The sequence below is a fragment of the Diabrotica undecimpunctata genome, chromosome 3 (genome assembly GCF_040954645.1).
Source record: "Diabrotica undecimpunctata isolate CICGRU chromosome 3, icDiaUnde3, whole genome shotgun sequence".
Taxonomy (NCBI): Eukaryota; Metazoa; Arthropoda; class Insecta; order Coleoptera; family Chrysomelidae; genus Diabrotica; species Diabrotica undecimpunctata.
This window is the reverse complement of record NC_092805.1, coordinates 120331168-120348607: the sequence shown is the minus strand read 5'-3', so window position 1 is coordinate 120348607 and position 17440 is coordinate 120331168. Positions and strand designations below refer to the sequence as shown.

Genomic DNA, 17440 nt, shown 5'->3' with positions numbered 1-17440 from the left:
GAAAAAAGAAGATGACGTCCAAAGAAGAAATGGTTGGAAGCAGTAAAGCAAGACTTATTAGAAATAGGCGTTAGAAATTGGAGAGAGAAAGCAAGAGATCGAAAAAAATGGAGGGAAATAATCAAGTTTTTATACGCCAGGGGCCTACAAGGTCTTTAGCGCTGTTATAATATAAATATATATATATATATATATATATATATATATATATATATATATATATAATATAAATATATATATATATATATATATATATATATATATTCGAAGAAAAACAAACAAAAAAGAAAATAAAATAAAACTCCGTTTAAAGAACAAACTGAAAATGCATTAAATAATGAGAATGAATTATTACCAAAATTGAAGTAAAATACTTAATTTCTTGGCTTAACTCAGAAAAAAACTGATACAGAAAACTCCCATACAAGTCCAAAAAGTAATTATAGTCAGAAAATAAAAATTTTATCTAAAAATCAAACTACATGCTTACAAAAGTATAATCACACCCGGTTGGTCGTGGTTCACAATTTTGTGAGGTGAAATTAACGACCGTGCAACTCCAATTATTATTTTCATTAATCTTCTATCGACATGCGGACTCCTACTGGAAGCGGGGGAGCATCTATTCCCAATGTTCTCTTACCTTTAGTAAACAATCAGCAAATTAAATAGCAATGAGTGAGTCCCAATCTAAAGGTTTGAGATTGATTCATGGTAAATATATTTCAGTGTTTTAAGATATCATCATTGTCAACCTGTACGCATCCATATAGACATAGGTCTCTCTCAGCTCTTTTCATCTATCTCTGTTTTGTGCGGCTTGCATCTAATTACTTCTAACAGTTCTTCTGGTAACTTCTGGTTGGTGAGCAGCTTCTGCTCGGTAGGTCTTTTTGTCTTGGCCTCCACTCGACAATAGGTTTTGACCCTCAGTTGTCAGATAATCTGGCGACGCGTTCTGCCCAATTGGATTGGAGTTTAGCAACGTGATTCTTTCGATTGCGTCTACTGTTTTTGTTCTACGGCGTATTTTTTCCACCGAAGACAACCAACATCTGTCGCTCCATAGCCCTCTGAGTCACACAAATCTTGTATACTGTTTCTGTTCCATAAGCGAATACAAGTAAAGCACACTGGTCAATGATTTTCCTTTCGAGGCATTAGGGTCGGTCCGATTTAAACGCATAGTTTACTTTACCAAAAGCTGCCCAAGTTAATCCTATGCGACGCCACTTGAGAGCTCACACTTTATGCCCTAAGTATTTATACGGTCTATTCAATCAGTCTATTCAATCGTATATATATATATATATATATATATATATATATATATATATATATATATTCGTATCAACAGCACTCCGTTCGGCTAGCAGATATAAAAATACTACCGGTGCTAAATATCCCAGCCGGTCTTAAGAGGCGACCAATGGGAAGGAATGAGAAGTGGAGAGCAGTCGTTTGAGGTGTCGGCCGCAAGCAGGGCGCTTCGGCGTTATAGACACCGGTCTACACTGCTAGTATCCGAGACGAGTCTCTCGTGGGACCACTCTACTTTCATTCCACAGAACCAAAGTGAGGTTGAACGAGCTGCAACCCTTATACGTCCTTTCTCCATTAGGGGCGTAGGATTGCGACACGTACCCACTATTGGAGATTTAAAAATGGTAGAGGGAGCTCCTCGGCGGCTATTTACCTGTCTACGTGCGAGGTCGAGTTCCTCTACCATCGCTCACCTTTCCGCCCGGCCAGGGGGATTACGGACGAGTTACTACGGGGAGGGTTAGTGGCTAGTTAAAGGTCATATGCCGAAGGGCCACATGGTCCTGGGTCCCTCTTATGTTTTATACATCAGAGGTACTCGAATTACTTTATGTATCAACAGCAATATTACGATTTAGCACCAGATTAGTCATTATTTGAGTTTTGTTCATGTTGATCTTTAATCCGTCCTTAAAAGCAGCGTAATATAATTTTTACAACATTATTGTTGCATCATCCATACGATCGACTATAAGGACGATGTCATCTGCGATTCTCAAATGACTGAGCTTCTCTCGATTTATGTTAATACCATACTCAGATCTGCCTTCTTACAAGTGATTTAAAAGTGTCGTGAATAGTTTTGTAGAGACGGTGTCTCCTCGCTGTATATAGAATTTATTTGTTTCTTGTTCAGTTTTACGCTAGCCGTGGCATTTTGGTAGATACATTGGATTATGTCCGTGTAGCGATGGTCTATTCGACATTATGTCAATGCTGTTAGCTGCTATTTTCTGCTGGCTTATGGTATCGAATGCTTTCTCGTAGTCCACCAATATAATTGTCAATGTTCTGTTGTATTCTGCAAACTTTATGCATTCTTTATCGGGTTCTTCATCACTAGTAAATGGTATTTAATTCTGTATACCGACCTCAATCCAGCTTGTTCTCTGGGCTGATAGAAGTCTAACTTAGCCTCCAGTCTTTTTTTGCCAATTTTTGTGAAAAGTTGTATGTATATGTGATATCAAATTGATAGAATGATCTTTTTTAGGTCTATTATGTCTTCTTTCTTGTGTAATAAAACAATATTGTTCCATTCAGAAGGGGTTTTTCCTTGGTAGGTGCACCCGGTGAAAAGTTTGGCCGAAGCCTGGATGATTTTACTTCCACCTAGTTTAATCGCCTCGATCACTATTCCATCATAGCCAGGAAATTTATTTTTCATTTCTTAAAGTGTAGTTCTGACTTCGCCATGCGGTATTTCTTTTGGACTCTGGGTTGACATTTTGGGCAGGGGCTGATCTTGTTTTTTGTTGGTCCTCTCATACATTTCGCGATAAAGGATTCGACGACCTCAAGGATTTTGGTTTGGAACGAGGACTATCCGTAGTAATGTTTTTATCTGTATATTTTAATTATTTAATAATGTTGCCTATTTTGTTCTTATTTCGTCCCAAAACTTTAATATTTTTGTTTGTTTTCTCTTATGTCTTTTCGGATTGATCGGTGGACATCTCTATTTAATTTCTCTATTATTGTGTAGTTAAAGTAGTATTTTTCGGTCAGCTGTCTTCTTTTACTTAGGAGACCTTTGGTATTTCATTTGGCTTAGTTCTTCTTTATGGGTCACGACTGTCGAGCAGCACTCCTTTTTAATTTCTTTTAGTGCCTTTGTTATGCCACTATTTACTTATTCAATATCTTGAGGTCTATGTTTGACCACTATGTTAAGGCCTTCGATGTCTTTGATTATATCTTTTTTATTCGATATGATAAAATTTATCTCATTTTTGACACTGCCATCTGGACTTACAGAAATCTATTTATGTTGAGGTTTTTTATTGAAAAAATAGTTCATCATGGATAAATTTTCCCGGTGTAAGAAGTTGAATAGTCTGAAGTCGCCCATAATTATTGTGCAATATGTTGGTACAGCATGTAATGCTGTTTCTAAGTCTTTATAAAATCTTCCATTTCTTCATCCGAGTTGGTAGTCGTTGGAGCATGTCTGGATTACCTTGAGATTATATCTTGCATGTAGTTTGAAGATGGTATTCAATCCTCGGGTTTATGCTTTTAATTTTAACTATATTTTGTGTGTGCTTTGAATGTTTTCTGTATAATTAATCCTACTCATTTGAACTGTCTTCTTCTCCTTTGAAATGAAATAGGTGTCCTGATTTAAGAATAATTTGGGCTCCTCCTCTTCGACTTATTTCGCTGGGTTCGATGATGCCCCATTTGATTGTTTTCAGCTCTTCTTCCAGCTTCATCATCTTCTGGTCCAATATAACAGTTCTCACTTAGCTTGAGCACTGGTAGCTTAATATTTTCCCGGGATTCTTGGCACCCTCTGCTCCAACTCTGTTCCACCACTACCTAGGTTGGGGGTGTTGGAGCCTGAAGCCTCCGGAGACTGTTGGCCGTTTAGTAGTTTCATGTTTCAAGAAAAATAACTTTTAGGGTTTTTAGCCATTAAAATGTCACGCTTGACTAGTGCGGATCGGTGGCTGGGGAAATCAAATTTCTGAAGTGTCTTCCACGATCACAAAGAAGTGTTCGTTGGCAACTCAATAGCTCCGTTTAAAAGTATGTTTAAAAATACTGAGGTAATCTTTGAAGGATTATTTATTTTATATTAAAAATGTGACGGATCTAACTGATAAACCTTTAGTGAATTATGATGGCAAAGTCACCTTCAAATTAACGATAGATAAAAGAAAGTCTAAGATCGGCAAATGATTCAAGAAAAGCATTGTCCCATCGGAAATTTACTATACTCTCTATAATTGTGATCAATTGTGAACCGTGACCACAAATGCTAAATATCATCCGTCGCAGAACACATTAGCACCCAAGGCAACTACCGAAGACGAAGTGTATAAATATCGTAAATTTCTAATAATTCATAATTAAAAAACATCGGCCATTAAAGCCTAAATTCCGTGATACTTTCGAAAATTCTTTTCGCCGAAACTATTACGATGATCAACTAATATTTTTCTTACATAGAAGAAATCGCTTTCTATGACGCCGGTATATGCAAAAAATAAAGTCTGAAGCATATATACGCACATCAGAAAAATATTAGTTCTGAAAGTTGCTCTCTAGCAACTCCACAAACTTACTAGTCAAAATTGCTGCCTTAATGTATCTATGATATTTGTGCAAAATAAAAAGTAACAGTCACAATACAATAACAAGCAAGCTAAATTAAAAAACTAGCAAATGCCAAGCTTGCATGATCAATAATACCTGTGTATAAGATTCGTACATAGAATTGGGCAAAGAGCCCAATTCTGCCTCCACGAAATATCGCTGCATCTGCTGTTAATGGTGCGAAAAATAAAGAAATATATTATTAGTTTTTCAAATATCTAAATATGCTGTACAACAAATTAAAGAATTACTCAAGCGCTTCATATAAACAATATAATGACAAACTGATAGTTATAGATATAGATATAAAAGAAAATATGTGCATTTTAAAGTATAAAGATTTTTTTAACATAGAAGGGAAGAGTCTGAATATGACAACAGGAATTGAAGAACAAAATTCATGATCACTTGTACATATAATTTGCTTCCATTTATTGTACACGTTCTTAGCCCGTTATATTCGTGTTTTTATTTCTATATCCCATTTGCCATTTGGTACTACTCGTAAGTTTCTATATTTGTGAACTTGTTCTAACTGGGGCTATTTAGGTCAATGCGACAGTTTCCATCGGTTTTGATAATTACCATTACATTGGTTTTTTGAAGATTTATTGTCAGTCCCAGTGCTTCACTTGCATTATTAACTCTGTCTGGTATATTTTGCAAGTTATCTATTCTTTCTGCTATCAAAACGGTATAGTCTGCATGCCTGATATTGTTAATATATTCACCGCTTATTTTTATACTAATATCAGCGTCGTATGCTTGTTTGAACATGTATTCAGACTTCAGAGTACGAATTAAAGAGCAATAGAGGCAACCCTGTCGGACACCTCTTTGTATATGGGCGCTTTTAGTAGTATGATTGGCATATTTTAAGGTTGCTTCTTGGTTCCAATAAGTGTTTTGAATTATGTAGAGATATTGCCCGTCTAGCTTCATTTTCTGTAGTTCATTCAACAGTTGTTTATGCCGGACTCTATCAAAAGCATTCTGGTAGTCGATGACGCCGAGAACTGGTGATCAATGCATTTCCGAATTAGTGTTTTGAGTCGTAATGAGCGCCTCTCTTGTTCCCAAGGCCATTCTAAATCCGAACTGAGAGTTACTTATGTTTATTTAACATTTTCTATAAATACGATTCTGTATGATCTTTAAAAATATTTTTAGTAAGTGACTGACAACGTTTTGTATTTTTTTTAAATCTGCCTTTTAGTAAAATAGTTTATTTTTTATTAGAATTGTTTTTTATGTTCTTTGGAATTATTTTGCTTTAGCTAGAAAGGTGATTAAAAGTTAATACAGAAAGAAATAACTAATATTGTGCACTAATATTAGTGCACATAACACGTACCCTACTAGCAATCAAGTAACTCTAAAATTTCTCCCTCCTCTGGCATTTATAACATCCGGAAATAACCAACCCTATCCAAACATTAAGTAGGAGTGACGTTACTATGCAGTGTTGCTAAATATATCTCTTGTATACGCTCACTTCGTCGACTTCCAACTTTGTAAGATCAATTCTTCTGCATCAATACAATGATATTATTTCATAAAGTTTCCAGAGAACTGAAAATTCAATAGTATAATGAAACCCTTAAATAACGTATTTCACGTAAATATCTAGGAGTTATTTTGGATCGCACGTTGTCATTCTAAGAACATTGTTTGAAACTAAAAGGCAATCTGACGGTAGAAACAATATTCTTCGCAAGCTTTAAAACAAAGAATGGGACGCACATCCTTCCACCCTTAGAACGTCGAGACTTGCACTCTGTATTTCTGCTGCCGAATATGCCTCACCAGTATGGAAAGCATTAGCATACACTAGACACGTAGATCTAGCTATGAATAATCCAGCAAGAATTATCAGTGGATATCTGAGACCCACACCAAAACATAAGCTCTTTCCTATAGTAGGTATCACTCCACCTGATATCCGAAGAGAAACAGCTAGAGATGTGGAATGAAAGAAACTCTAGATTCGCGACATCTACTCCACGATTACCTTCCTACCGCACGAAAGCGCAAATCGAGAAAAAGCGTTCTGGCCAGATCGACACATCTCGCATACACCAGAAAGAACTCGTCTTGCCAAATGGAAAGCAGCTTTTGTTCACCATCTGAATTCTCCAGAGGAACTTTCGTCTAGTATCCATCTTCCTTGCCCTGTGTGGAGGATCCTCAATCATCTGCGAATCGAAATGTCCAAGTGTTAAACCAACATGGATAAATGGGGACTGTTGCCTGCTGACACCGACATTCTGTATGAATGTGCGGCGGCCAAGATTCAACACACCTAATTAGTTGTCCTCTGTTGGAGAAATTTTGCACTAACCAGACTCTTTTCTGGATGAACAAGATTTAATTGTTTGAACTGGGCACATAAAGTAAAGTAAGTAATTTCAGGAATATACCAAGGTGTACAAATACTGCATGGTTTAGAGGAGTTTGCAATAGCTTTATCAACAGGCACAATTGGCCACAATAAATTATAGTCTAAGCGGACCCGTTTTATATAAAGAATATTGCAATTTCAATTTTCTCCAGTGTACATGTCGCTATCAATTATAAAATGAATGATAGTAAAAGCTCTAAATTCAATACTAAAACTCATTATAGTAAAACAAGCTAGTTAATAATACGAACAGCAACCATTATTTTTTTAATTGTAAGAATTTACTATCGTTACAGATGATGGGCAGTAATAATGTAGCAAGCAGTCTGCCAATCCAAAAAGCAACTAAGACTGACACGCCGCACAATAATGATGAATAAAGGCATATAACTATATTAGTATTCAAAAATACAGTTACATCAAACTAATACTGGTAATTGTTTTAAGATGTAAAAAATAGTTTATTTTATCTATAAACTCAGTTTGTCATTTCTAACACTAAAAAATCAAAGGTTAATTCTACTACCTTTCATTTTTTAGGCAAATATTTAAAATGAAGCCAAAATTGTGAAGCAATAATTTTTTAAAATATTGTTAGTGTAAAAGTAAGTTACCTGTACAAATTTACAAAATTCTTCACATATACTCAACAATTTTATTATAGTACTAAGTATTGGAGGTATGGTCAGCATGCAATCCTTTAGACAACTATTTAAGAAATCCCAATGGCACGAGAGAATCTCATCTACATTTTGAACCTGAAAATAATTCATAATATACGTCATTATAAAATCTGTTTTTACTATTTTTTTTTATATTTGTGTCCCTATTATTCAAAGTAACATATATATATATATATATATATATATATATATATATATAGATATATATATATATATATATATATATATATATATAGATATATATATATATATATATATATATATATATATATATATATATATATATATATATAGTTCATCCCAAACCCTTCTTTCAGTGCGTCACAGTTTATCTAATTCTCTCTAACGCATTAAGCTAGAAGTGACAGAAAAAAACGTGAGTCTGTGATTATTATACATAGAACTTAGAAAATTATATTTCGTTCACGGGTATTTGCATATTAAAGCAAATCTACTTGCGGATATATAATTGGTCGGAGTTTAGAATACGCTAAATAGATATCCAATCAATGATGCGCATAAATATAATTTGACGCAGATGGTCTCGATAGTGACAGTACTTTGACAATGTCAACTGATAAAATGATAATTGTTATTCCAGAATAGTATTTTTAGACATTTTACAGTGAAAATTTAATTTTGTATTTATTGTCATAAAAATATTTTAAATATGCCGAGATATACAAAGAATGAACAAAGACTAATATTAAAATTATTAAATTATTTTCAATTAAAAAAAGAGGCTGGGACATATTTATTACCAGTTTCTGCCGTTCGTGAAGTAAGTTTTAAATTATTCTAAAAAATATTCATATTAGTAGTTTAAATACTATACATTTTAGCCATAGTGTTTGTAATAAATAATAATGTTAGCTAATTAAGCACTTTCCTTGGAGTGTATAGAATAGGAATTATGACAAACTGTCGTTCCAATATAATGCACAATAAAAATTTTTATACAGGACGGAACCTCTAATATGTAAATTAAAAAAGAATTGGAATTCTTAAAGTTTTTACTCCACATTTTCAAAAAATAACCTTTTCACATTTAGCCGATTACGATCCTTCAACTGTCAGATTTAACTAAAATGTCATGCAATAATTCTCGACATTCTTAAAATCCTATATGACTTCAAAATTAGTGACGCACTGAAAGAAGGGTTTGGGACAGACTGTATATATATATATATATAGATATATATATATATATATATATATATATATATATATATATATATATATATATATATATATATATATATATATATATATATATATATATATATATATATATATATATATATATATATATAAATATATAACTTATACACAGCCACCACATAGATAATACAAAATACCCAAGGGACTTAATGAAATCTTTTGAACTTCTTTCAAGTGATGAAATGATAAATTAATAAAAACTGACAGCTTTTTGTAGTAATTGTTACATTTTGAACTTTTAACTAATATGTGTCCTAAATAGGCAGTCTTCTTTATTTTTACATAATCAAAAGTGCCATATCCTAGAAGTCCACTCTTGATATTTCCTCATTTTTGACTCTGGTCTTCTATGATATTTTAATCATTCGGCGCAGGCACCACATTTCAAAAACAAGTTTGTTAATGGATCTGACCTTTTACGTCCAGGCTTAAACCCTATACAAGAGAACAAGCCAAACGTAACACTTTAGCATCTTTTATCCCAGGTTGAAATCCAACTTGCGATCAGTTAGAAATTTACGAAGTTTCAAAAAAGCTTTTTTGAAAGGCTTGTTCTACTCTGCTCCTTATTTCAGTTTTAGGGTCACAATTATCGTTTAGCAGACAACCCAAATATTTAAACTGCTTGACTTGCTCGATTTCTTCTCCCACTTCATATATCTTTGCATTTGGGTAATTATGTCTACCTATAATCATTGTTTTTGTCTTCTTGATATTTATTTTCAAACAAAAGCTTCACTTTCAAGGGTTTTTTTGGTGGGGAGGAAATCTTCATAAGACCGTCAGGGCAGACCGCAGAACCTCAAGAAAATTGGGTACTGCGCTCTCTCCTGGTGTGTGGAATTCAGTCCGCTCACCCGATTCAGACACCCGTGAAGCCGAGAGAATCAGTTCTGAGAACGCGACTGCCTACCTCCTCCCCCCATTTCCAGCATCCGGCACGTGTTCTTAGCAAACGTTACTTCGGCTGCCCCGCTGCTGGCCCTCTCTCTACTCCATGTCAGTAATGCCGACATTGAGGAGTACTTCATCCTTTGACTTATATTACTTGATTTGTTCTTATAATTTGTTCCATACAATGAGGAATAAAAGTCTTGCAGTCTTCTGTCACTCCCTCATCTCCTATGTTGTCTCGCTCTCTCTCTCTCTCTCTCTCTCTCTCTCTCTCTCTCTCTCGTGTTTTTTTTTTATTTATGTTATTAGGTCTGCTATCACGTTAAAGTTCTCTGCGTTTTACATATTTTCTGGTGTTCTTATTCTGGATGGTCTCTCCTAGCCTTATTCTCATATCTTGTTTATCGTGAAAAAAAGTGAAAATGGAATACGCAATGCTCTGCGTCGTCGCGCACTCTGCATTCTATACATAAATAGTCTTCAGTTTTCCTTATGCGATATGTATAAGACCTTTAGGTCTTATACATATCAGCCATGCAGTCAGCCGTCCAGTCAGGAATTGTGTAAAAAAAGTAATTTGTTATTTTAAACCTACATTTATACCACTCTTTCACATCTGGAATTAGTGTCTTTGTCCATTGTGCTTTTTCTGTCTGTGCCTCCCATTCTTGTTGCCATTCGTTAAGCATTTGTTCTCTTACTTCGGCTTTCACCCGTATTAGGTGGCCGTTACCATTGTTTTATAAGATCTTACGTTGTTTCGCTAGGAGGTGAATGCGGAGCATACCCGCAATCACTTGTAGGGCTATCGTCGATCCGCACATGTAGTCCGGTACGCGCTTATTACCTTGAGGAGGGGTTTGGTTTGGGTTCTTGTTCATATTTTTTAAATCTTAACACGTCAAGCCATATAAGTGCCTCATACAGGAGGGTCGACTGTACCACCTGGAGATACATTTTTCTTTTATAGGTACTCGGCCTGTCTATATCTGGCATAATCTTTGTCATAGCAGCGGTTCTCTGTTTAGCCTTCCCAACTACATTTATCAGGTGTTTCGTGTATCTCAAACCTGAATCAAGGTGTATGCCCAAATATTTAGCAAAGTTAGTCGGCTCTAGAATACTACCATTTAAATCAAAATTCAGATTTGGTCTCTGTCTTGGTCCCTTTAGTACTACTATATCTGTTTTGCTACTTGCCAACTCTAGGTCATTATCTATCATCCACCTGTTGACTTTCTGTAACAACTTATTTTTCTTCACCTTATTTTGAATATCCCTATTCATATTAGTCTCTAATAGGGTTGCGAGGTCATCTGCATATGCTATGACGTAGGTGTCTTAACCATAGTAATTTCTAATACCCCATTGTACAGTAGATTCCAATAGCGTCGGTCCCAAAACGGACCCTTGCTGTACTCCCTAATGATAATTGCATGTCTTCATTATATGCTACCTCCAAATACCTGTTATTCAGGTATTATGATATTTATTATGTAGTCTGACACTCCTGCTACTTCGAGCTTCGTTAGTATGTGATACCAATTTGAAGAATTAAAGGCATTCTTCACATCGAACATCACGAGAATGACCCATCTTTTTCTCGTTCTTTTTACAGTGTCAGAGATCTTCTTTACCGCATCTATAACCGATATTGCTTTTCTAAAGCCATACTGTCTATCTAAAATTATTCTCAGTACTGCAAGTTCTTCTTCAAGGGGATTCTTTATAAGACCTTCATAGAATCTTCCTATGCAATCTAATAAGCATAGTGGTCTATATGAGTTGGCTTCGTCCGGGTTTTGGTAATAATACTTCTCTCGAGTCTCGCCAACTTCAGTTTATCCGGGAATTCTTGAATATTCAAAAGTTCGTTAATTACTCTACGTATCAATTCGGGTTACTCTTTTACTACAAGTTTTATTACCCCTGGCGTTACTTTATCGACCTGGGGCTTTACCTGTCTTTATAATTTCTGCTGCTTGAATGATCTCTTCAGTATTAAACTCTGCAGCTCGAATATTGTTGTTTAACCGTAGAAATGTGTTGTCGGGATTCCTAGGCTCACATACAAGAGTTAGATCACTTAAAAGACTTTTATTACGCTTTAATTTCCATCGTATCGAATGCTTTGCGAAAGTCTACGAAAGCCAGGACCAATGGTCGGTCGTATTTGATGGATTCTTTTATAGTCCATTTTATGCTGTGAAAGTGGTCGTTATTTTATATCTGAACCTTCCATCACTCGCACCTCAAAGAATTACACCATCATCCGCGTGTTACATATGTTCTAACATATGAGTATAGGTCAAATAAATGGTTAAGTTTATGGTTAAGTTAGTATTTATTGGTTAATTTTATTGGGTATAAACTGACAAAAAACGATAAGCTTACATTTTTTTAAAACAAAACTGGAAAAAAACTACTAAATACTATTTCCAGCATTCTAATATGGTTTTGGCACCTTTTTCTTTTGCTTTTACCCAAGATAAGTTCGTAACAATATTACAGGCTTTGGTCCTATATTCGGGAATGTGTGGCTTCTTTTTCAACCGTGGTGTTTTATCTTTGCCATAAAATCGTGGAAAACCATCATCTTGGCGGCTTTCTTCCATGGCATCTTCAAGATAACTGAGTAGATCTTGTGTGGACTACTCAGAATCTGTATTGTGGATACTGTATTCAGAACGAACATCACTAAACTCCTGATCGGAATCTAGTGATGCCACATTGCTGTCTATCACTTCATACCAATTTTAGTAACTGGTTTTCCATTTTCATGTCCATATTTACCTACAATAAACCAAAAAAGGTGGAATCGTGGGTCTAAGCTGAGAATCTACAAAACAGTAATTAGACCAGTCGTCACATATGGATGTGAAACGTGGACCCTCTCAACCACTGATGAAAATAAACTGAGAATATTTGAGCGCAAAATACTAAGGAAGATATTTGGACCAACCCAATGCAGCGATGGTTCGTGGAGAATTAAAATGAATCACGAGCTGGATGAACTAATGCAGAGCGCAGATATTGTCAGATTTGTAAAGTCACAAAGACTAAACTGGCTTGGTCACCTAGAAAGAATGCCAGATAATCGAGCTGTAAAAGTAGTCCAGAGATGGAAGCCCCAAGGAAACAGAACAAGAGGAAGGCCCCGTAAAAGATGGATAGACGACGTAGAGAGGGATCTTAAAACCATGAACATCAGCCAGTGGCGAAGGAAAGTATCCGACAGGGCAGAATGGAAGAACATTGTTAAGCAGGCCAAGACTCACAAAGGGTTGTAGCGCCATTAGAAGAAGAAGAAGAAACCAAAAAAGGTATAAAAATACCCAGCGCTTATAATAACGTATGTTTAACAATCGATAGTTCACTAAAAATCTTACCTTTTATGATAATATTATAACTTTTCTCAAGTGATCTCTCTAAAAATCAACACACGATAACACTCGCGTAGTTAGACTTTTCCTAACACTCCGGAGAACGCGAAAGCTGTCTTCTTCTTCTTAAGTAGTCGTTTTATACCACTTTCGTAAATTTTGAAGCCAGGAAATGCGTCTTCTTCCCGGTCCTCTCTTACCATCCTCCTTTACCTCTCTTACGAAAGCTGTCAGCTATATGATAATAGGCACTCCCACCACTATTTAACATAGTCTTAAGGTGGGTACACATATGCGAGCCAAACGGTATACATACGTACAGATCCTTGAAATATATTCTACATCGTACTGATAGCATACTTATCTCGATCCATGGAAAGCGACAAACCAACAACGAACACACATGTGCGAAATGATTCATTTTATTTATAATTTGGGTACTGATTTATGTTTCTGTTTTTGCTTGTTTAACAAAAATAAAAATATGTACAATAATCAGTTTACTGTTTTCTCACGTCTCTCTAGGAAGGAACACGTCATTCACATAATGTCGATTTGATGAGACAATAAAAATGTTCGCTGCGTCTAGTAAGTGCCGTCCAAACTGAAAGACGAGCTTCCTTTGAAGTCGTGGAATAAACCGCAACAATTTGGTTCGCGACGAGTCACGATGAAACAGTACGCAAGCGGTTTTTCTGCCGTACACATTAACGAATATAGCGTTCGCATACCGTTTGGCTCGTATATGTGTACCGAGCTTTACACGAGTCTTCATAGGAGTATTCCTGGTTGCAGAACCCAAAAGAAGCAATATTTTGAAAATTATGGCGAAATATTTAGAAATAGATTTTTTCTAACGGTGCGAGTGATAACGCCGGATTTCAAATTTCTTTAAATGGGATCATGCGTGAAGATTGTGTAGCAAAGTTTCAAAATGGCGACCGTTCAATTATTAATGGCTACAGTGTAAAAAAATATGAAATACTCCTACCAATTTAGTATTATATAACTTTTATGAAAAACGCTTGAATAAGTCAATTTACTTTTCCAGTAACCAATATATTAATAGAATTAATTTGTTCATTTATTGGTATGAGTAAAAAATATGACGTCACGACATTTTTCTTAATCAAAAATACGTAGTATGTGATAAATAACTTGTATCATTCACTATATTCATAGATTTTTGTACAATTCTGCCGTGAAGTTTAAAAAACTGTAGAAGAAAGTATGAACTGCCACTAAGAACTTGCTAGTATTTAGCTTTTATAGAAAATACTCTGTAAATTGAAATTTCTAATTCTGTATACATTTCTAATTTAAAATATTTAAAAATGTTGTTTTGTTAGAAAAACCGAGAACTTTAAGCAAACCCTTTCGTTACACCACTTAGTGCCAAGCAGTTGTTTAGACAATAAGTTTGGTATACAAAAAACATCATTAACTCAAAAAAATATCTGTGAATCTCCAAATATGGTAGATGTGATGTTTGCTGTACCGAAGACAAAAAAAATGAACTCCTTGTGTTTTGCTAGCTGTCCTTATTTACATCTTATATTCTTATACTCACTTTGCCTATTTTGTTTAAAAACGCACACCAATGCGGCTCTATCACTTCCACCATCATATGGTACTCCAAGTTTTGTATACAATGTAACATCCTCTGTCTCAAAGCGAAAGCTGCTCTGTAGTGCTGCGCGTCTTCAAACTGAAACTTTTTAGCCACCTTATTTGATTTCCACACTTGACAGATCATTCTTTCGATGTATTTACAGTAAAATAGGTGACGAAAAATCATTTGGTAACACGCTAGCGCCTTCCTGTTTAAGATTAGAGAAAGAGGCCAGTGAACTTCGTACCCAAAAGAGAACGATTGGATCATAAGTAGTTTTTCTTGTTCTGCTGCAGACCAATATTCTAAAAAGTTTAAAATTGATTAATTATATAAAAACCATTACAATAAATAATGTCACCTTGTTCTGAGTTTGTCTGAATACTCAGAATCTTAAACATCTGGAACTGTAGATCATATGGTAGCAATTCAGTTCTCAAATCATCTTTATAAGGATCGTTTATGGCACTAGATAATCGTAATGCTAAATCCATAAGAGATTCTACACAAGTCTGATTAACGTCCACAGAATATCTCCCCAGCTCCTTTTCACACAAGGTGAGAAAAGTGACAATAAAATCTCCCTGATCTAGGAGAAAATAGTGTTTTACAGATCTTAATCTTCCTATGAGGTCCTTTTCTTTTATTACTAAATTTAGAAGAGTCTGACTTGCGAACATGTAGGCTTTTTCTATGGCTTCGATATAGTGCTTCTCTTCTATTTTGTACTGAATGGGCAAAACTTTATTTTTCACTGGTTTACCTACAAGAAAATAGAAGTAGAAATTTATTACAACTATTGGTTTAAGGTTTTTACCACACTGTCGTATAACATTCAAATATTTTCCGGCTTTGAGAATTATATCTGCAACTGGCTCCAGGAATTTTGGTATTCTTTCCCTTCGGACTGCATATTTCTTTTCCCAATAATCGGCAGAATAATTAACTGGCATATCTTCCCTTTGTACAAGTTCGTTGTCTTCGACTAGAAACTAAATAAACTGTTAGCGAGAACGGACAAGTTATTGAAATTGTGTAAGAACATCCTGTGCGCATAACGAGTTCAGAATTTACCCTTTTTTATACTATACTTTGGTAATTATAGTATACTTTGCAATTGCTAAAACAAGAACCAAAAAAGCTTTCCTATTCGTGGGTCGATTTTTTAAACAGCAGAATTTTGCTGGTATGAAATTATCAGTTTGGATGTCAGGGAGCCGTTTAGTAAGTGACATTTTTATGAGGACTGAATAACAAAAACTGCTAATCCTAAACGAGACCACATTTGATTTAATATTCGTATGTGTTTTAATGTATGTATGATATTAACACATCTTTAAAAAATCTTAATCAATCTTTAAAATGCGAAACTAAATGAAATATAGTTGTTAATTAAATTTTGATAAAGGTAGCTAAGCTAATAAATTGACTAGATCATCTGAAAGACTGAAATCTACAGTAGAAAATTGCCATAAACCTGAATAAATCACTGGCTGTTATGTTTCAAAAAATATTCGGCAGACCAGATCACCAAATAAGGATGTTCAACACAAAAATATACTGATCCAACCAAGCGAAATATCTAGGAGTGATAATGGATAAAAAATTAATACATACCATATATACGTAACATTATCAACAAATCCAAGGTATTAAGAAGTGAACTAAGATCTCACATAGGAAAAAAAGAAGGCTAAGGCTGAAAACAAACGCTAAGAATTGCAAACAGTATAATCTGAACAGCAATCATATATGCTTCAGCAGCATGGGGCCAAACCTGCAAGACCAACAGGAAGAATATAAAAATAGCCCAAAATTACATAACAGAAGTTGTTGACATTTGTACAACGTTTCAGAAAGATTTATTTATAGGAACACAAAACAGAGAAGCGTATTGAAACAAATGAAAGACAAGGCGTACGAAATTTTTATTAGCTTAACAAATCATCCGAATATCAGTTAAGAGAACTAACCTAGGGCTGGGCCTGGTAAATGAATGTGGATCACATTTTTTTAAGACGAAAATATAAAAAAAATACAAAAAATGAAAAAAATAATTTTTTATTTAATTACAAACACAAAAATCCCAAAAAAATATATACCAGGTATGTAAGGGCTCTATACAGTTAGAATGAATGCCTCACCCCTTTATTTATATATAACACTACTCCATATACTAATGAGTTTCCTTTGTAGATAAACTAGCTCTAGGGAACTGCGGTTCCTGAATATCGAGGTAGCATACCGACAGACGCTTGGTGGCCAGACTCTTCGAGCGATCAATTGGCAAGGAAAGCATAATTGATTTTGACGAATCGGCCGCTGATCGACTAGCACACCCAACTCTGGACAGAGAGCAAAAGATCAAGGTCGTTAGCTCGCTGGACGGGCATACATACGGCAAAGAGGAAAAATTAAGAGGTTTTAAGATATTAGCAAGAATATAAAAGGAGAAAGGCGCTTACCGCTACTTCTTAAATTAGGAGACTTCACCACAGCAATTGCCTCTCGGATGCTCCCTTTCCCAACGCATCCAAGATAAAGCTGGTAAGCCTTCCCAACGTTATATGCGCTTGGGGCCAGGTGAAAGGATAGCTTTGGG

General features: G+C 35.1%; 1 protein-coding gene across 2 annotated transcripts in view; it reads right to left on the bottom strand.

Moving 5' to 3' along the window:
- LOC140437318 (gamma-tubulin complex component 2-like) overlaps positions 1–17440 on the bottom strand; it is a 62167-nt gene that overhangs the window by 23680 nt on the left and 21047 nt on the right. Inside the window, exons 8-12 of one of the 2 annotated variants that reach the window (XM_072526782.1) lie at positions 15656–15830; positions 15200–15601; positions 14797–15143; positions 7660–7803; positions 4741–4812 (exon numbers count right to left, since the gene is read on the bottom strand). In XM_072526782.1, the coding sequence (XP_072382883.1) occupies positions 4741–4812; positions 7660–7803; positions 14797–15143; positions 15200–15601; positions 15656–15830 (1140 nt within the window). The remainder of the gene's footprint in view (positions 1–4740; positions 4813–7659; positions 7804–14796; positions 15144–15199; positions 15602–15655; positions 15831–17440) is intronic. The other variant, XM_072526783.1, reaches the window with a different exon arrangement.